Source organism: Microtus oregoni, unplaced genomic scaffold (assembly GCF_018167655.1).
Source record: "Microtus oregoni isolate MIOR12 unplaced genomic scaffold, Mior012 000046F_ref0000063, whole genome shotgun sequence".
Lineage (NCBI taxonomy): Eukaryota > Metazoa > Chordata > Mammalia > Rodentia > Cricetidae > Microtus > Microtus oregoni.
This window is the reverse complement of record NW_024543220.1, coordinates 14,428,865-14,447,833: the sequence shown is the minus strand read 5'-3', so window position 1 is coordinate 14,447,833 and position 18,969 is coordinate 14,428,865. Positions and strand designations below refer to the sequence as shown.

Sequence of the window (18,969 nt, the reverse complement as noted above, 5' to 3'; positions counted from 1 at the left end):
AGCAGGCACTTTTAAAAATGCAATTCTGGCTATCTGATCCTACCCACACTGGTTCCAAATTCATTCTGCTTGTCAAACTGTAGGAGTTTTTAAAGCCAGTCATGATTTCCCTTTTGTACTTTTTAGTACAGGGTGATGTGGTCAGGGAAAATAGTGGACAGATTCACCTGGTGAAGGATGCGGTGTCAGCACCCATTGCTGCCCCTCCACTGCCGAGAAGCCAGTGAGGAGCCATGTCCACACACACAGAGGGAACCACTAAGCCATTTCTAATACCTCAGTGTTCAAAGGCCCGGGAGAGGACCGATGTGGACAAAGTGTTGGGTAGCAGCCCGGCTGCAGCCCTCCCCAGGGAATCTAGTGTCTCCAGCACACAGTGACAGCCAGTGCATCCAGGGCAGGTAACTAAGCAACAGACCCAAGGAAAAGGTTTTAGTGTTTTTATTCCTCCTCCCTGTTCTTTTCAGCCTGGTTTTCAGCTCTTTAAGCAGTTCTTATAGACAGTCGTTTCCTATTGCTCTGAGAGAGTGGTTCCATCGCAGATGACCAAAGGCTGGTCCGCTCTGGCTGCAACGTAGAGCTTCCAGTGGGCAGCATCGGCATAGCCTTGGAGGAAAACAGCAACAGGAAAGCAGTGAACATCAGGGTGAGGGACACCGGGCAGAGCCATGGTCTGCAGTCCTGCTGCTCTTGCTGGAAGGTCTCTGGGCTCTCTGAAGCCTGAGTACGCCTTGCTATTACTAGTTCTCTGTGACCTGACACTCCAAACCCAGACTTTTCTCTCCACCCTCTTCTGGGCAACTGACTCACACTCTGGCTGGTCACAGAGGCAGCCTGTTTTACATGAGGGAGGTATTAGCCATCAGGTCCCAGGCTGATAGTCTTTTTTTTTTTTTTTTTTTGGAAGTGGAGTGTATATTTGACAGGTTCCTGTTATGTAGTTTAGACTGGCCTCAAACTTGGGATCCTCCTGCCTCTTGAATGCTAGGACTTCAGGGTGCACACCACTATGCCCTGGTCTGGATGGGTTCTGTGGGGAACACTCAGCTATTCCTAAAATGATGTGCTCCAGCTCACACAGACTGACTTAAATTAGCATTCCCCAGCATGGCTCTGCAAAGCCTGTCTTGAGTATCTGAAGAGGCTTCCACGGTTCCAAGACTTCTTGGGGTCCATGTATCCTGTGCACTGGCTTCTGAAGTCCTATTCCAAGCCTTCTCGGGAGGCTCCTGTTTCCACGCACGGGCTGTTTGGAAAACTCAGACCTAGATCACCTGAGTGTGCTGGGAAGGTGACCTGCTGCCGCTCACAGGACTGTCCTGCATGCTCTAACATGGGACAGTGGATCATGCTGGGTGCGGGGCTACACCTGTATTCCAGCACTCGTAAGGCTGAGGCAGGGAGACTTTTGGGATTAAGGCCAGCCAGGATTACCCAGCCAGATCCCATCTCTCTCTCTTTTTTAAAGATTTATTTATTTATTATGTATACAGTGTTCTGTCTGTATGTATGCCTACAGACCAGAAGAGGGCACCAGATCTTATTACAGGTAGTCGTGAGCTACCATGTGGTTGCTGGGAATTGAACTCAGGACCTCTGGAAGAGCAGTCAATGCTCTTAACCACTGAGCCATCTCTCCAGCCCCAGATCCCATCTCAAAAGGGCCAGAAGTCAGCCAAGCAAATAAAGAAGTACACAAAAGTGGAAGGCTGGAGGGGTGGCACATCCCTGTAATGCCAGCACCGAGACGGAGGCAGAAGGACTACTGCAGTCTGAAGCCAGCCTGGGCTACCTAGTGATACCTAGGCCAGCCAGAACACATGGCAAGACTCTGCCTCAAAAGTTCAAAACAGCAAGTAAAATCATCTCATGCTAACCCTTTCTTTTCTCTCTCTTTCTCCCTCCCTCCCTTTCCTTTCCTTTCTTTCTCCTTTGAGACAGGGTTTCTCAATGTAACAGCCCTGGCTGTCCTAGAACCTGCTATGTAGACCAGGGTGGCCTTGAACTTACTGAGATCCACCAGTCTCTGTGCTGGGATTAAAGGTGTGCGCCACCACCGCCTGAACCCTTTCTTTTAAACATTACTAAGATAAACAGTCTCAACTGGAGAGTCAGTCTCTAAGGTGTGATGGTTGGTCAGTCTAGAAACTGACTAATACTTGGTGACTGAGGAAAGGTCACATGATCTTGCTGGGCCTGTGTCATGACAGCTGGTGCTGTGCCCGACATCTGTCATCCTTGATTATGTCTCCTTCCAGGATTCCTGGTGGATCTGTAATTCCAGCCCTCCACTTCCAGGTTAAAAAAACCAGCATTTTGGTTAAAAAACATAATCATAGAACAGCTTGTCCCAGTGCCATTCTTAAGGGGCCATGCTACACCCCTAAGTTACTCTTTCTCACCAACAGGCCTGACTCTCGACTCATCCTACCACCTATGGCGGCTGTACCTCTGTTCCTCTACTTGACTCCATTCCAACTATCCCCCTCCCAGCTCTCCCTTGCTTGTTCTGTGCCTGCCGTGAGCCTGGCCACTAAGGCTCTGCCAGTCAGGAGCCTGGCATCTGTGTTTTAGGCTGCTCTCGTCTATCAAACTTCCTTGGCAGCTGCCAGTCACCTCTTCTTTTTAAATCCTATAACCGGCATTCTGGATGCTTGCGAGAACTGGAAATCTAGAACCTGGAAAATTCAAGGTGCTTCCGAAGCTGTCTGAACAAAAGTACTTGTAGAAAGCAAGACAGAGAGACTTGTCTAAGTATGATCACAGATTTCAAACCCTGTTTTCTCTAACAGCCACTCAATATAGGGTCACTCCCCTGCAGGAAACGGCCTGCTGTTTCCACACACACATTCGCTTTTTACCGCAGTTTTGCACGGCCGGGCCAGACCAGCTGGGCCCCATTATTACTGTTCAGTCTGTGTCATACTTCCTCCCCTCGCCTACGCTAAAACAAAGGTTCTGAGATGTGGAGCAGAGCTTGGCACAATGCCAGCCCCTGGCCCTCACTGAGGTGAGAGTGTTCTAGGTACCTGGGACTTCTGATGGCCAATAGTAAAAGGTCCCAGCTGGAAGCTGGCCTCAGCCTGGCAGGGGCTCCAGATCTTGTGATGTAGCACCAACAGGGGCAGCAGTGGCATTTGCTGCCACCTCTGCTTCTGCCAAGAGGACTGCTGTCAACTGACTAACTCTGGAATAGGTTCTGAGGACACTGGTAGGAAGCACAGAGTCAGAATCGGGGTGCGCCACCAACTGAGCTGGGACTTGGCTGTGGGATGCACACAGATGTGATAGTGGCCCGTCACATCAAACTGACTCATTAGCAAAACAGGTATAAAGGCTTCCTACGACCTTGTCTTGGCTCTGCCCTGACATGCCTGTGTGACTTAATGGTGGGACACTGGGAAGGTCATTTGGCTCTCATTCCAACTTCCTCATCTATAAAATGAAGAATTATTCTAAATAACTTCCAGAATCCCTTTTAACTTGGAGTGGTTATGCCCAACAGACATCTACATTCTCAGAGCTGTTGGTACATGCGTCTCCCTGTTGTGCACGCGTCTCCTATGCTAGTTTACCTGTTCTCTTTTTAAGCATAATATATATTGACTCTGTTAATAAAATGTTACTTTTGATTTAACCAGATAGAACCTTCATATATTTTTGGATGTGAGCCTAACACCTGAGCCATCTGTCCAGTCCAAAGAATAGAACTTTCTTGAAGACATTGTTGATACTTAGAAATATTGTCTCTGTCCTCCTGGGTCCCTTCATACCAATATCTCCAGGTCCTATTGGCATGGTCACGAACTGACAGTGTCTTCGGCACTGGAAGGGAGGGATGAGCTGCAGCATGGCTTTCCCGCTGCCAACAGCAAACAGCTCGTGCACCTTACGCATCTGGAATAAAGAATGGATGCAGAAGAAAGAAGGAAAAGAATGAGTATTAGTGGACAAAACCCTTTACACATAATGGTTTTTTCTTTCCATCTCTGTCCTAGAACTCTGTGTAGACCAGGTCAGCTTTGGACTCAAGAGATTCACCTGCCTCTGCCTCCCAAGTGCTGGAATTAAAGGCGTGTGCCAAAATGCCTGGCCTTACATATGGCCTTGCGTTTCCTAGTAGGCTGAGCAATGAGGAAAACATGATTAATAACAAAATTTTTTTTTTTTTTTTTGGTTTTTCGAGACAGGGTTTCTCTGTGGCTTTGGAGCCTGTTCTGGAACTAGCTCTGTAGACCAAGCTGGTCTCGAACTCACAGAGATCCGCCTGCCTCTGCCTCCCGAGTGCTGGGATTAAAGGCGTGCGCCACCACCGCCCGGCCGATTAATAACAAATTTTTTAATTAATTAATGTATTTATTATGTATACAATGTTCTGTCTTGCATGTATGCCTGCCCGTCAGAAGAGGACACCAGATCTCATAGATGGTTGTGAGACACCATGTGGTTGCTGGGAATTGAACTCAGGACCTCTGGAAGAGTAGTCAGTGCTCTTAACCTCTGAGCAATCTCTCCAGCCCCTAACAAATTTCATAATTATCTCTAAAATAAAACAAACTAGTCTCTCCTAATCATGGTATCTCCTGGTACTGAGGCCAGGGTAAAAATCTCTTCTCTGGGTTATTTTTAATATTTTTTATTTTATTATCTGTATGCCTATGTATAGGTACTTCTGGAGCCTAGAAGAGGGAACCTAAGTCCTTGGAGCTTGAGTACTAAGAGTTGTGAGCTGCCCAATGTCAGTGCTGGGAACTGAACTTCGGTCTCCTGCAAGAGCAGAAATGTTCATACCATCTACAGGTTCTTCTAAGAGGAACTGCATGATTTACTGGGCAGCATGCTCAGTGACAGCCCAAGTGTCTCCAAGGCCATACAGAGCCATTTCACTGGCAACCAGGGGCACAGAGGCCTCCTATCTTGAGCTGGATTGCAGGAAATAAAAACTAACACTGGCAGATGCTTTGCCATCTGTAGTCCTGAAAGACTACATAAGACCACAACCAGGGGGTGCAGCCCTCATTCATAGGCTCAGAGGCTTGGGCCGTGCCCCTTCATGCCCAGGATGGAACAGACGATTGAGGGCAAGCCCTAGGCAATGCCGAGGAATAGGAGACGTAGGGCTGTGTAGTGACCAGACCCTACTTCTTCTCTATTCCAAGACTGACCTGGGACACTGGCTTTTCCAGGGCCTAGGGACCAGGAGGAGGACAGCAGGGTGGAGTACTGAGGCTGGGTGGGGACACACATGTTCTAAGAAACCCAGCTTGTGGGGCACACCCCACAAGATGACTGCGATAACCGTTTGAATAGCTGTATTACTCCCCTGGCTGGACTCCTTTGTGCTCAGCAAGCTCATGAAACTGACTTCAGTATTCAAGTGGGAAAACTGAGATAAAGTCCCTCGCCAAAATTCTATCATAATTATGAAGATGAAATCCTACTGGGGCCCTGAGGTCTAGCTGGACATAGCAGGCCAAATCAGTGAAGTCTGCAGCGAGAACGGCCCCTCCTGACACCGCAGGCCTTCCCTACACAGCAGCAGGCAGGCACTTACTTCTACACAAAGTAGGGCTTTTCTTTTTTTGGGGGGTGGGGGGTGGGGGAGCAGTTTCAAGACAAACTTTCTCAGTAGCTTTGAACCCTGTCCTGGAACTTGCTCTGTAGACCAGCTGGCCTCGAATTCACAGAGATCTACCTGACTCTGCCTCCCAAGTGTTGGGATTAAAGGTGTACACCAGAGAAGATTTTACAGGCTATGAAATTCCATCCAGACAGTTGAGCAAGCTTGGAACAAATAAGGAGTATTAGGAGGTTGCAGACACAAACCAGAACTGGTAGAAGGGCACAGGTAGGAAACTCATTCAAATTAATCAAAATTCTGAAACCATCTTCAGGAATGGGACTCCATAGAGAACAAATTCAGATAAAAGCAGACAGACCCAACACAGAGGGGCTTCTCCCATCCACTGGCCCTGCCCAATGGAAAGGCGGGGGGATAAACAGGTCAGCCCCGGCCTTCAAGTGCCATTCAAATGCTGGCCTTTCCTATTTGCTGCCCTGACTCTCTTGTTTGTAGATGGGGTTTTCAAAGTTCTCCTAAAGTTGGGTTAAAGGTTTCTCTCTGAGGTTCCATTTCCCTCCTGGCATAAAGAAAAGGCTGGGGCTATAAGGACACACTATTCATCTACAGCCTTGTCTACATTCTGATTTGAGGTAGGATGTCAACTTCCCACTCCTCTGAAGAGGAAAAGCAGCAGCACAAAGATCCACAGGAAAGATCTCTGGGAATGCACCTTCCTGCCAGACGCCAGCAGTGGGGACTCAACTCACCCTCTGAGTCCACTTGCAGAGAAGGCCTCCATGGGATGGGGAAAATAATACCCAAGTCCTGACGGCACGTCTTACCTTGCTACCCAACACAGGTTCCGGGTGGATCAGGAAGCACTTGTTTAATGAGACGTCTTTTGGAAATGGAAGTTGGGTTAAAACAGGAAAAAGCTCCCGTAAAATTTGTGATCTGTTTAGAGGTCTCCTCCTGAAAAGTGTGAAAAGAAACAAGTCACCAGCCAGGTCAGCCTGCTCATCTGCAGGAGGGACAGACCATGGCGGCAGGTGCAGAGGAGAGAGCTGAACTATGTCTTTTGCACTTTTTTAAAAAAAAAAAAAAATTTAAAAAAATGTTTTATTTCTGTAGTTGGGAATGGTGGCGCATGCCTTCAATCCCAGCACTTGGGAGGCAGAGACAAGTGGAGCTCTGAGTTTGAGGTCAGCTGGTCTACAGAGAGAGTAGAGCTACAAAGCGAGCCCTGTCTCGATAGATACATGAGATATGTGTGTCTGTGAGGGTATGCCATGTGTGTGCGGGTGCCCACAGGGGCCAGACAGGGAGTTATGTACTGTGGCTCTGGGGACCAAGGCCAGGTCCTCTGGAGCAGCACACCCTAACTGTCTTCTCAGACCGTCTGATTTTTTTGGAACAGTTCATGGATCCCAGCTGGCCTCCTACTCACTTTGTAGCTGAGGCTAATAACTTTATCTGATCCTGCCGCCTCCACAGTCCGGTGCTGCGATTACCCAGCAGGACCATGTCTCAGCATCAGATCCATGGGGACAGTCATGCAGTATGAATAGTACCATACACGCTCACCAAGAGAAGGCCTATAGGTAGTTATCGGGGTGGGTATAATGCTAAGTTCCAGCAGAAGCAATACAAAGAATAAGAATCAACTCATTGTATCTTAAAAAGGAAGCGGAAGTAACAGCAGGCTAGCTGCAGGGAGAGAGACTGAAGGAGAGAGGAGGAAGGGACCAAAGGCAGGACTTTTCTTTGAGGCAGAATAGGAGACAGTGGGCAGCCATTCTATCACACAGGACGATGACAAGTATAGAGAAAGGTGGGAGGCCAGGGAGACGGTTCAGCAGGCTGAGGAACTTATGTGTAGGCCTGACAACCTGAGTTTCACCCTTGGGTCTCATAAAGTGTCAGGGGGAATCAACTCCTGAGAGCTGTCCTCTGACCCCACAACTGAGGAGGGCCTAGTGAGGGCTCAGAGGCTAAGAGCTTATTCTCTCAGAGCACATGCGCAGTGGCTCATGACCAGCTGTAACTGCAGCTCTAGCACATCTGTTCCTCTGGCCTCGGAGGGCACCTGCACTCATGGTACACATCCCACACACACAATTTAAAATAATAAAAAGCTACATGGTAGGAAGAAATGACTCCTGAACATTGTCCTCTGACACCCATGCACATGCTATGGCACACAGTATCCTCTCTCACACACATACACATATAAATTATGTAAAAAAGAAGGCACAGGTGTTAAGAAATTAGCCAGCAAAGAAGCTGGAGAGATGTCTCAGCAAATACAGGCATCTGCTGCCAGGTCTGAGACCCCGCGGTCCACCCCAGGCCCCACACGATGGAAGGCAAGAACTGCCTTCTACAAGTTGTCCTCTGACCTCCACACATACATGATAGCACGAGCACACACACATGAACATGGTAAACAAATGATAAATATAAAAAGTATTTTAAAAAGAAACTATCCAACAAAACCCTAAGGTGTAATTTTAATTTTCCTTTGAACTAGTTCTCCACAGAGGCTGGCTCTTCCTTTCTCACAGGAGGGAGTCTTAGCCTTAAGAAATGGCCCATGTTTTCTGTCGACACAGAAGGAACTGGAGAGCAAACAGGTTTCCATCGTGAGTGAGCTTGGCAACTGTCTTAACTGTCTGAATCTAATCTTCAATCTGCAAAGTGACTGAGAATCCCACTTTGCACCTTGGCCTGGATGCAGCTCTTGTACCTGCTAAGCTTTCTCCTCAGCCCTCAACCTCCTGACCCTTTTCCTTAGAAGAAACAGTCAGGTTCTGGTGGTTTGAATGAGAATGTCCCTCACAGCCTCAGGCATTTGAATACTTGGTCCTCAAGTGCTGGCACTCTTTGGGGAGGCTTAGGAAGTCTGGCCTTGCTAGAGAAGTCACTCTGAGAGCTTAAAGACTCTGTCTGTCCAGGCAGTGGTGGTGCACATGCCTTTAATTCCAGCACTCAGGGGCGGAGTCAGGTGGATCTCTGGTCTACAGAACTACACTGTAGCCTATTTCCAGGCTACAATGAGAAACCCTGTCTTGAAAACCAAAACCAAAACTAAAACCAAAACCAAAACCAAACCAAACCAAACCAAACAAAAAAATCCCAAAAAACAAGAACAAAAAAAGACTGTCTGCTGGGTCCAGGTGATGGCCTCTCATTGCTCTGGAAACACGGGCCCAGATAAACACGGTATTTGGTCACGGTATTTATCACAGGAGAAAATACTGGATACATGAGCTGCATGGCAGCACCTTCCTTAGGGACCCTGCTCCCTTCTTCCTCCTTGCAGTGCATGGCAGGCTGACCCAGGCTTCTGTCCTTGACTTGAAGGTGTGCTGTGACCTGATCATTTATGGTGCTGGCTCTCACAGCTCTGACACCTGCCCTGCCCCTTCCTCACATGCAAGCTAAGCACCCTCCAGACTCACCACGGGTAAGCAAATGGGAACCACCTCTCAGGAAAGCAGCGCCACCACTTGGTGAGAAACCCCTCAGTGAAGCCCTCTGTGGCTTCAGGGTACTGGCATGAGAAATGCTGAATCTCTGAAGACAACAGAGGCTGCCCTGTCTTGGTGACACAGAAAGACAAAGAAGGCCACAGTGAGTTACCATAGCTTCGCAGGGCTTGATCCGGCCTTTTGTGGGCAGGCTGTTCATAGGAAAACCTGGCTTCTTGCCTACCTTGATCACCAGAGGACGGAGTCTCTCAAAAGTCTTCGGAGTGTCCTCTGGGAGCGTTACTTTGAGGGGGAGTATCTGGGCACAGGCAGTGCAGTTGGCAGGGATGGGTTCTGACTCATTCTGCTCACAGTCACTTGATGACCAGAGGTCAAAGTCTGAGAGGGGAAGAGACAGAGGGCAGACAGGTTCAGAAGGACAGCTGCTGAGCCAGGAACAAACACAGACAGGGAAGGACCAGTCTTCCTCTGGAGATCCCTGTGAGCAGGTCTGGAGGGTGGGGAAGGAGAGGCACTTCTTTCTGTATGATTTTCTATACTGTGGAAATAAAATCTTTTTAACACATACATGCATGTCCTCAATCAAATCACTCAGCAGAGCATAACAGTTACAAACATTTAGCTAAGCCGGGCGGTGGTGGCGCACGCCTTTAATCCCAGCACTCGGGAGACAGAGGCAGAGGCAGGTGGATCTCTGTGAGTTCGAGACCAGCCTGGTCTACAAGAGCTAGTTCCAGGACAGGCTCCAAAACCACAGAGAAACCCTGTCTCAAAAAACCAAAAAAAAAAAAAAACAAAAAAAAAAACAAACAAACATTTAGCTACACCATTCTCCTGTCTCTGACCTGGCCCTGGAATGTCTGAGCACCTCCATCCCAGAGCAGGCAGTACATATGCGCTCCCACACTAGGAAGTCTGAGCACCTCCATCCCGGAGCAGGCAGTACATAGTGCTCCCACACTAGGAAGTCTGAGGACCTCCATCCCGGAGCAGGCAGTACATAGTGCTCCCACACTAGGAAGTCTGAGCACCTCCATCCCGGAGCAGGCAGTACATAGTGCTCCCACACTAGGAAGTCTGAGCACCTCCATCCCGGAGCAGGCAGTACATAGTGCTCCCACACTAGGATGCGTGCACACACTCTGCTGTTCTATGCACACCTGTGTGGAGGCCAGGCCGACTTTGGGAAGGAAGAGTGAGATGAGGGCTGACTCTAAGGCAGAAGGGATAGAGACTTCTCTGGCTGTTTTGGGGAACAGTGAATTGCCTTTGCTTATAAGACAATGCTCCACCTCAACTCGGAAGGGATATGCTGCTACCAATTGCTGCTTCCACTCCAAGGATCGATCATAATGCTGGCAATTGAACCTGGATCCTCTGAAAGAACAGCCAGTGCTCTTAACCACTGAGCCATTTCTCCAGCACTTGTTTTCTGTTTTGTTTTGAGATAGGATCCCTCTATGTAGCCCTGGCTGTCCTGGAGCTTATTATGTAGACCAGGCTGGTTGTGAACTCAGAGATCCACCTGCCTCTGCCTCCAGAGTACTGAGATTAAACAACACCCTCCCTCCCACTTTTGGAGACAGGGTTGTACTATGTAGCTCTGGCTGGCCCGAATCTCACAGAAATCTGCCTCTTAAATTCATGGATTGAAGACATGTGTCACCATGCCTGGTCTTTCTTTTCTTCTTTAGGGTGTTTTGCCATGGATGTCTGGTCCCCTGGAACTGGAGTTACAGACAGAGAGCTGCCATGTGGACATTGGGAACTGAACCTGGGTTCTCTGGAAGAACAGTTAGTGCTCTTAACCACTGAGCCATCTCTCCACACCCCTACCCCTTGGTTTGTAAAGACAATGTCAAATGTCTTACTAGGCAGGTGAGATGGCTTGGGGTGTGCTTTTGGCACAAGCTTGCTAACTAGAGTACAATGGTAGGAGAGAAATGGTTCCAGAAAGTTGTTCTCTGACCTTCCCATGTGCACTGCTGTAACAACACTCACACAAATAAACAAACAAACAGATGATGCTTAAAGAAAAAGAATATCCAACCATGTAGCTCAGATTGGCCATGCCTTAAACTGTGATAACTCTGCCTCAGCCTCCCAAGAGCTGGAATTATAGTTATGTCTGGCTCCAGGATTATACAGTACAACAGTACATGACATAAAGGTGTGTGCATATAAACACCTCACATTGCAGTGATAAACAAAACGTGGACACTAGCCAAATTAAAGAAAGGCATAAAACACAAAATCCTTCAAAAGTACGCAGTGGGATGAATATCAATCCCTCATTCCTATCCTTTCTGGATTTGGAAATTCTATCTTTGCAGACACAGTTATGATGGGTCATACTGATGGAGAATGGGCCTTGAATCTAATCCGAATGATGCCCTTACAGGAAGAGGGGACGCAGGAAACCACAGAGGGAAGACAACGTGTGAAGATGAGGCAGTGAATGGAGCCACAAGCAAGGAAAGTCAAAGCCTCTGCTCCGAGCAGCTGGAAGCAGTGCCAAGGGCTTGTATGGAGCACAGTCCTATCAATGTTCCGTTTCAGATCCTTGCTCCCAGAATTTCCACAGGGTAATTTCTCTTGTTTTGAGCTATCCAGGCTGCCATACTTTATTTTGGTAGCATTAGAAATCAATAGTATGTCTAGGTAACAGTATTATATAAATAAAGATTTTTATGTACACATGATCTAAGGAGGACCATACATATGTATATATCTATGTAAACAAAAGTGGTTTTTAGGCCAAGCGTAGTGGTACACACTTTTGGTAATTCTAGCACTTAGAAGGTTAAGGTAAGACTATCATGAAAGGAATGGGGTAGTGGTGTTCCACACCTTTAATTCCAGCACACAGGAGGCAGAGGCAGGTAGACCTGAGTTCAAGGCCAGCCTATTTAACACAGGAAATTTCAGGTCCACTAAAGATAAAGATTCACAGAGAAATGGTAGAGGGGAAAAGCACTTTAAAAAAAACAAGAATGGCTGTTTGTGTGTGTGTGGTGGAAGAGAATGGTTTGTTTGTATCTGTCTCAAAAGCAAAAATGTAATAAATACTGAAAAAAAAAAACGATCCATAGAGAGCCTCTGTCTCAACAAAAAACAAAAAACAAAAAAAAAAGAAAGAAAGAAAAAAGAAAATTTGCTTCTTAGTCTTTTGGCTAGGCTCATGTATAAAATATTTTAAGTATTTTATTATTGTTTATGTGTGTGGGCATGCTTGCTACAGAATGCATACAGAGGTCAGAGGTCAGAATGGAGTCAGTACTCTTTCTCCACCTTTATATGATTGACAGGATGGCAAGGCAAGCATCCTGACCCCTCTGAGCTGGTTTGCCAGGCCAGAGTATTTTTCTTAAAAACAAACTCTTATGTCTCTTTATGGTCTTTAGACTCATTAGGTATCTCCCATGAAGATCAGGAACACTTAAGCCAGGATTATCAACTAAGACTGAGTCTCTCCTAAGACAGACCTAAGCAGCCCCTGACAGGAGCAGGACAGATACCAGCCTGGTGGCCAGCAAAGCAAGGGGAAAAATGAGGGAAAAGGACCGTAAGGACTGGGTAACACAGCCTACCCACGTCATGAGGGAGAGCTACATTTGCTTACTACACAGCCCTGAGATCACTGAGAAGGAATGGTCAGCCATGGAGTATAGTGGTGAGGGGGCATGGAGGGGCAGGCACGTCACCCCACAGCATCCAAACAGCAGGGAGATGTGGCCAGACTCAGTTGGCCCTCTGTCTCTCCACAAAGGTTTTGTTTGACATTAACAGTGGCAGGATTTGCCAAGCCAGTGGGAAAATGCCAGCAGCAGCAGAGAGGGCACCAAGCCACCCTGGCTCAGAACCTGCCTTCAGCTCTTAAAATGCCACTCTCTGACTCTTTCAGCCGCTGTCCTCCCCCACTTCACCTGCAGCACACAAGGCAGGCAGGCACTCAGCAATTCCCATCTTCCCCTAGTTCCCAGGACTGTTACTCCAGATACCCTCCTCTAACAACTAGCTAGCTCAGAAACCAGGCCAAGGGTCACTGAGACGGGAACACCTTGGAGCCAACTCTCAGGCACAGTCAGACCCCAGCCCATTCTGCAGAATACCAACCTCAAGATAAAAATGACATGTGTTTTCATCGCAAGTTCTCCTACTCGGCTTTTGTTGTTGTTGTTTTCTTTAAAACACTAAAAATGAGCTCAATAAAGCTCATGACCTGTATTTCAAGTTCTCCCCGGGGTCTGGATCATTCCACTGTTTGAAATGTCAAATTCAGTGTACCAGACCAAACACAGCCTTGAAGTGCGTGTGCAGGAACCCTCCCACCCTTTCTCACAGCCGGGCACCTCTGCAGAAGAGTGGGTGGGCTGACCTACTGTGGAGGCCTAGTTGTTGACAAAGAAAACTGGGCACAGCCTAGAATTCTCAGTAGGGAAGGCCTTTCACACACATTATTACCCTGGCAGAAGGCAAGACTAAACCCCTTTCTGGGTAAAGGGCAGCGCAGAAAACAAAAGCACAAAGCTCTTGCTCTGCAGGTGGGGCCTAAGGCGCTCAGGGCTCAGCTGAGAACAGTGCAGGACATACATGGAGGAGGGGGTGGCGCTGACTTTTCAGAACCTTCCCCTGGGGAAGAACATTGGACGAGGAGATTGACACAACCTCAGAAGAATGACGACAAAAACAGCCATGACACACTCATCATGGCTCCCCATGTGATGGAGGTGGGTCTTGTATCTTATCTGTTGCTTTCATTGGTTAACTAATAAAGAAAACTGCTTGGCCTAAAATTAGGCCAAGAAAATTAGGTAGGCGGAGTAAACAGAACAGAATGCTGGGAGAAAGAAGCCGAGTCAAGCAGTCGCCATGATTCTCCCACTCCAGACAGACGCAGGTTAAGATCTTTCCTGGCAAGCCAGCTCGTGGTGCTATACAGAATATTAGAAATGGGTTAGATCAATATGTAAGAGCTAGCCAATAAGAGGCTGGAACTAATGGGCCAAGCAGTGTTTAAAAGAATACAGTTTCCATGTAATTATTTCGGGTAAAGCTAGCCGGGTGGCGGGACGCAACCCCGCCACCGCTTCCTCACTACACCCATGCCCGACCTCCTATTCTAGGGATGTGCTCAGAAGAATCTGCCGAGCCAGTGACAAAGGGCCCTCATTCCCATGGCCTGTGCTCACTATTTCATCAGACTCTGAAAGCTCCTGTTGCACAGGTGACCTTTTCAAGGTGCCCTATGTCGAAGGCAGCATGCCCAGAGCCATTTTCACACAAAGCGGGAATGGACAGGGCAACCTTTCGCCACTCACTTTACTTGAGGAGCACAGCACTGGAGCTATTCCAATAGAGCCCTGTCCGCAAGAGTCCGGCTGTTTCTCTCCAGCTTTAGGCAAGCTAGCCAGTCCCCATCTTAGCACGTCCCACATTCTGAGGTGCCACAAACACTTAAGGGAGTCTGTGAAGGCTGAGAAATGAGCACAAAGACCAAGCGCAGTGTGCAGGTGCTGGTCGGAGCTCTCACCACAGGGGAGCTTATTTGCAAGTAAGAGAGGCAAGGCAGGGCTGGGCAGCTCAGCAGAACTCACTGAGCACCAACAAGGCCTCCAGCACCACAGACCCAAGTATTTCACAGTGGGCTGTGGCATGGACTCTAAGCCTTACTTATTCCTTAGTTCTGAAGCAATGACGGGCCCACCATTTTCCTAACTCCTCGATGACACTGCATCCACGTCCTCCTTCCTCAGAAGGGTCAGAATGCAGTAAGTAGAGACAGCTTCCTACATGAGGGCCAGCCCAGGCCTTCCCAGTGCAAATGTAAGTTCTGACTGAAAACTGTCCACTGGGCTTAATTCAGGTTGTCTGTATGAGTGTATATGGGGGTGTTCCTGCTAGAGCATGGACACCAGTGGCTACCCAGCTGAACCAGCAACACTTAACTGCTCCTCAGGGTGGGCGGGGTCTCTTGAGCCCTCCCCATTTATGATGGAGCGATGCTGGTCCCATCTTGGGTAGGCAGCCATGAGTATCTTTAATGCAAATATTTTCAGTGGCATCCAGAGTCTACGTCAGAAATCTGATAGAAAATGCCAATTAGGGTAAGTGCTCACATTTCCAATAGAATTGCTAACTGTGGTACTAGAAATTGCTGTTCAACTGTATGGCAATAAATAAATATGATGTTTCCTGTCAGTTTAAAAACAAAAAAATCATGGTGCAGAGTTTTGTTTTGTTTTCTTTTTTTTTTTTCGAGACAGGGTTTTGCTGTAGTTTTAGAGTCTGTCCTGAACTAGCTCTTGTAGACCAGGCTGGCCTTGAACTCACAGAGATCTGCCTGCCTCTGCCTCCTGAGTGCTGGGATTAAAGGTGTGCGCTACCACCGTCTGGCGCAGCGTTCTTATCATACAATGTTCCCTTCCTCTGGTTTTGATATGATTTGGAAAACCTTTTCATAACTTCCTCAAATGCATACAGATAGCTTTCAAAGACGACTTTCATGGCTATCAAAGCCAGGCTTAAACGAATGACACTATGATTTTATAAAGGTCAGGGAGAGTCTTTTTCCTGAAACATTTTCTGAGACCCTGGATCCTAAGGCTTCAGAGGAAAGTTATAAAGAAAATGTGGACAAACGAAGTGATACCACAAAAACACGCAACCAACCAAACAAACAAACAAACTAAACAAACAGAAAGCAACCAGGGCTTGAGCAGGTTGGTAAGATGGATCAGTGGGTACAAGTGCTTGTCAGGCAAACCTGACACCTCAAGTTCAGTCCTCAGAACCCCGTCAATAGGCGAACCAACTCCTGAAGCTGTCCTCTACGATCGTGAGTGCTCATTGTACTCATACACACACACACACACACAGGACGTACATGTGCCTATACTCACACACACACAGGACGCACATGTGCCTGTACTCACACACACATGACACACATGTGCCTGTACTCACACACATACACAGGACGCACATGTGCCTGTACTCACACATACATACACAGGACACACATGTGCCTGTACTCACACACACACACAGGACACACATGTGCCTGTACTCACACATACATACACAGGACGCACATGTGCCTGTACTCACATACACACACAGGACACACAAGTGCCTGTACTCACATATACACACACAGGACGCACATGTGCCTGTACTCACACACACCCACAGGACGCACATGTGCCTGTACTTACACACACACACACAGGACGCACATGTGCCTGTACTCACACACACCCACAGGACGCACATGTGCCTGTACTCACACATACATACACAGGACACACATGTGCCTGTACTCACACACACACACAGGACACACATGTGCCTGTACTCACACACATATACAGGACGCACATGTGCCTGTACTCACACATACATACACAGGACACACATGTGCCTGTACTCACACATACATACACAGGACGCACATGTGCCTGTACTCACACACACACACAGGACGCACATGTGCCTATACTCACACACATATACAGGACGCACATGTGCCTGTACTCACACATACATACACAGGACACACATGTGCCTGTACTCACACACACACACAGGACACACATGTGCCTGTATTCACATACACATACACAGGACGCACATGTGCCTGTATTCACATACACATACACAGGACGCACATGTGCCTGTATTCACATACACATACACAGGACGCACATGTGCCTGTACTCACACACACATACACAGGACGCACATGTGCCTGTATTCACATACACATACACAGGACGCACACGTATCTGTATTCACATACACATACACAGGACGCACATGTGCCTGTACTCACATATACACACAGGACGCACATGTGCCTGTAATCACACATACATACACAGGACGCACATGTGCCTGTACTCACACACATACACAGGACGCACATGTGCCTGTACTCACACATACATACACAGGACACACATGTGCCTGTACTCACATACACACAGGACGCACATGTGCCTGTACTCACACATACATACACAGGACACACATGTGCCTGTACTCACACACACACACAGGACACACATGTGCCTGTATTCACATACACATACACAGGACGCACATGTGCCTGTATTCACATACACATACACAGGACGCACATGTGCCTGTATTCACATACACATACACAGGACGCACATGTGTCTGTATTCACATACACACACAGGACGCACATGTGCCTGTACTCACACATACATACACAGGACGCACATGTGCCTGTACTCACACATACATACACAGGACGCACATGTGCCTGTACTCACACACACACACAGAACACACATGTGCCTGGACTCACACACATACACAGGACGCACATGTGCCTGTACTCACACATACATACACAGGACACACATGTGCCTGTACTCACACATACATACACAGGACGCACATGTGCCTGTACTCACACATACACACAGGACGCACATGTGCCTGTATTCACATACACACACAGGACGCACATGTGCCTGTATTCACATACACACACAGGATGCACATGTGCCTGTATTCACATACACACATAGGACGCACATGTGCCTGTACTCACATACACATACACAGGATGCACATGTGCCTGTACTCACACACACACACAGGACGCACATGTACCTGTACTCACACACACATATACATGATGCACATGATACTAATAAATTTTTTTTCAAAATCTAAAGGGGGATTGGGAGTATAGTTCTAGTCTTGACTGTCCAAAGGCCTGGTTTTAATCTTCAGCGTGGAAAAGGAGAAAGAGAAGATAAGACTCAGATCCCAAATACCCTGAGCAACAGCCTTCCTTCTATGCTTTCTCAAAATGTAGGGTTTTTTTTTAAATATTTATTTATTTATTATGTGTACAGCATTCCTTCCATGTGTGCCCGCAAGGCAGAAGGGGGTGCCAGGTCTCATTATAGATGGCTATGAGCCACCATGTGGTTGCTGGGAATTGAACTCAGGACCTCTGGAAGAGCAGTCGGTGCTCTTAACCTCTGAGCCATCTCTCCAGCCCTCAAAACGTAGGTTTGACGTGATCCCTTATGACACTGTTTTCTAACCGAGTCCCTGTGGCTCCATGATTGTTAAAGTGTCTCTTGACCTGGTTGTGGGGAAAACTGCCATCCCCTGGAGCTGCATTAATACCGTGACTTACTGTGGTAGTGATAAAGAGCAAGGTGAGAGGGACAGCCCAGTAGGACAAAGCAGGGCGAGGGCCTGGTTAGAGCTAGCCACCACACGCAGAAACCCCAGGGGAGAGGGTCTAGAGAGAGGGCAGCCCTTCTGCAGACTCCATCCCTAACATTAGAGAATTTGAATCTGGCTCCACCAGACATGTTTCTCGAGCAAGTTTAACTTCTCTGTGCCTTAGATTTCCTGTCTGCAAAATATGAATAATACAATTCATCTCACAGTCTTAGCAATGACAGAATGAGGACGATATTAGAAAGATGTCTCTTATTAGATACCAATAAATCATTTTCTATTAAGTATCATCAAGAAAAGTGGATCTCAGCACTGGTGGGACTGAGGCCAGCCTGAGGCTCAAATCAAGTTCTAGGACAGGTCCAGCAACATGAGACTCTATCTTAAACACAACAATTAAACAAAAAGAACACCCATCTCTAAGTGCAGCCTTCTACCTGCGAAGGGTTTGTCTTCCTCTCCACGTTGCAGAGGAACGCCCTTAGTCTCTGACATATACTTCTTGGCGATGGGCAAGGACATCAGCCGAATGTGATGGATGAGTGAACGCCAGGTGTGAGCTCCTGAAAGCACTGGCTCAGGTGCTAACGAGCTAAAAGGTTGAATTATAAAGTAGGCAGCGAACAAGATTAATCCCAGAGTTAGGAGGACCTAGAAGGAAAGACAAGAGTGGCATTA

The 18,969-nt window shown here is 47.7% G+C and overlaps 1 protein-coding gene across 5 annotated transcripts in view; it reads right to left on the bottom strand.

Moving 5' to 3' along the window:
* Window positions 1-425: 425 nt before the first annotated feature.
* CUNH6orf89 (chromosome unknown C6orf89 homolog) overlaps window positions 426-18,969 on the bottom strand; it is a 36,118-nt gene continuing 17,574 nt past the window's right edge. For all 5 annotated transcript variants that reach the window (XM_041635072.1, XM_041635073.1, XM_041635075.1 and 2 more), the window contains 6 exons: window positions 18,729-18,942; window positions 9,278-9,432; window positions 9,025-9,164; window positions 6,406-6,535; window positions 3,774-3,897; window positions 426-606 (listed from right to left, as the gene is read on the bottom strand). In XM_041635072.1, coding sequence (XP_041491006.1) covers window positions 512-606; window positions 3,774-3,897; window positions 6,406-6,535; window positions 9,025-9,164; window positions 9,278-9,432; window positions 18,729-18,942 — 858 coding nt within the window. In that variant the 3' untranslated portion in view covers window positions 426-511. The remainder of the gene's footprint in view (window positions 607-3,773; window positions 3,898-6,405; window positions 6,536-9,024; window positions 9,165-9,277; window positions 9,433-18,728; window positions 18,943-18,969) is intronic.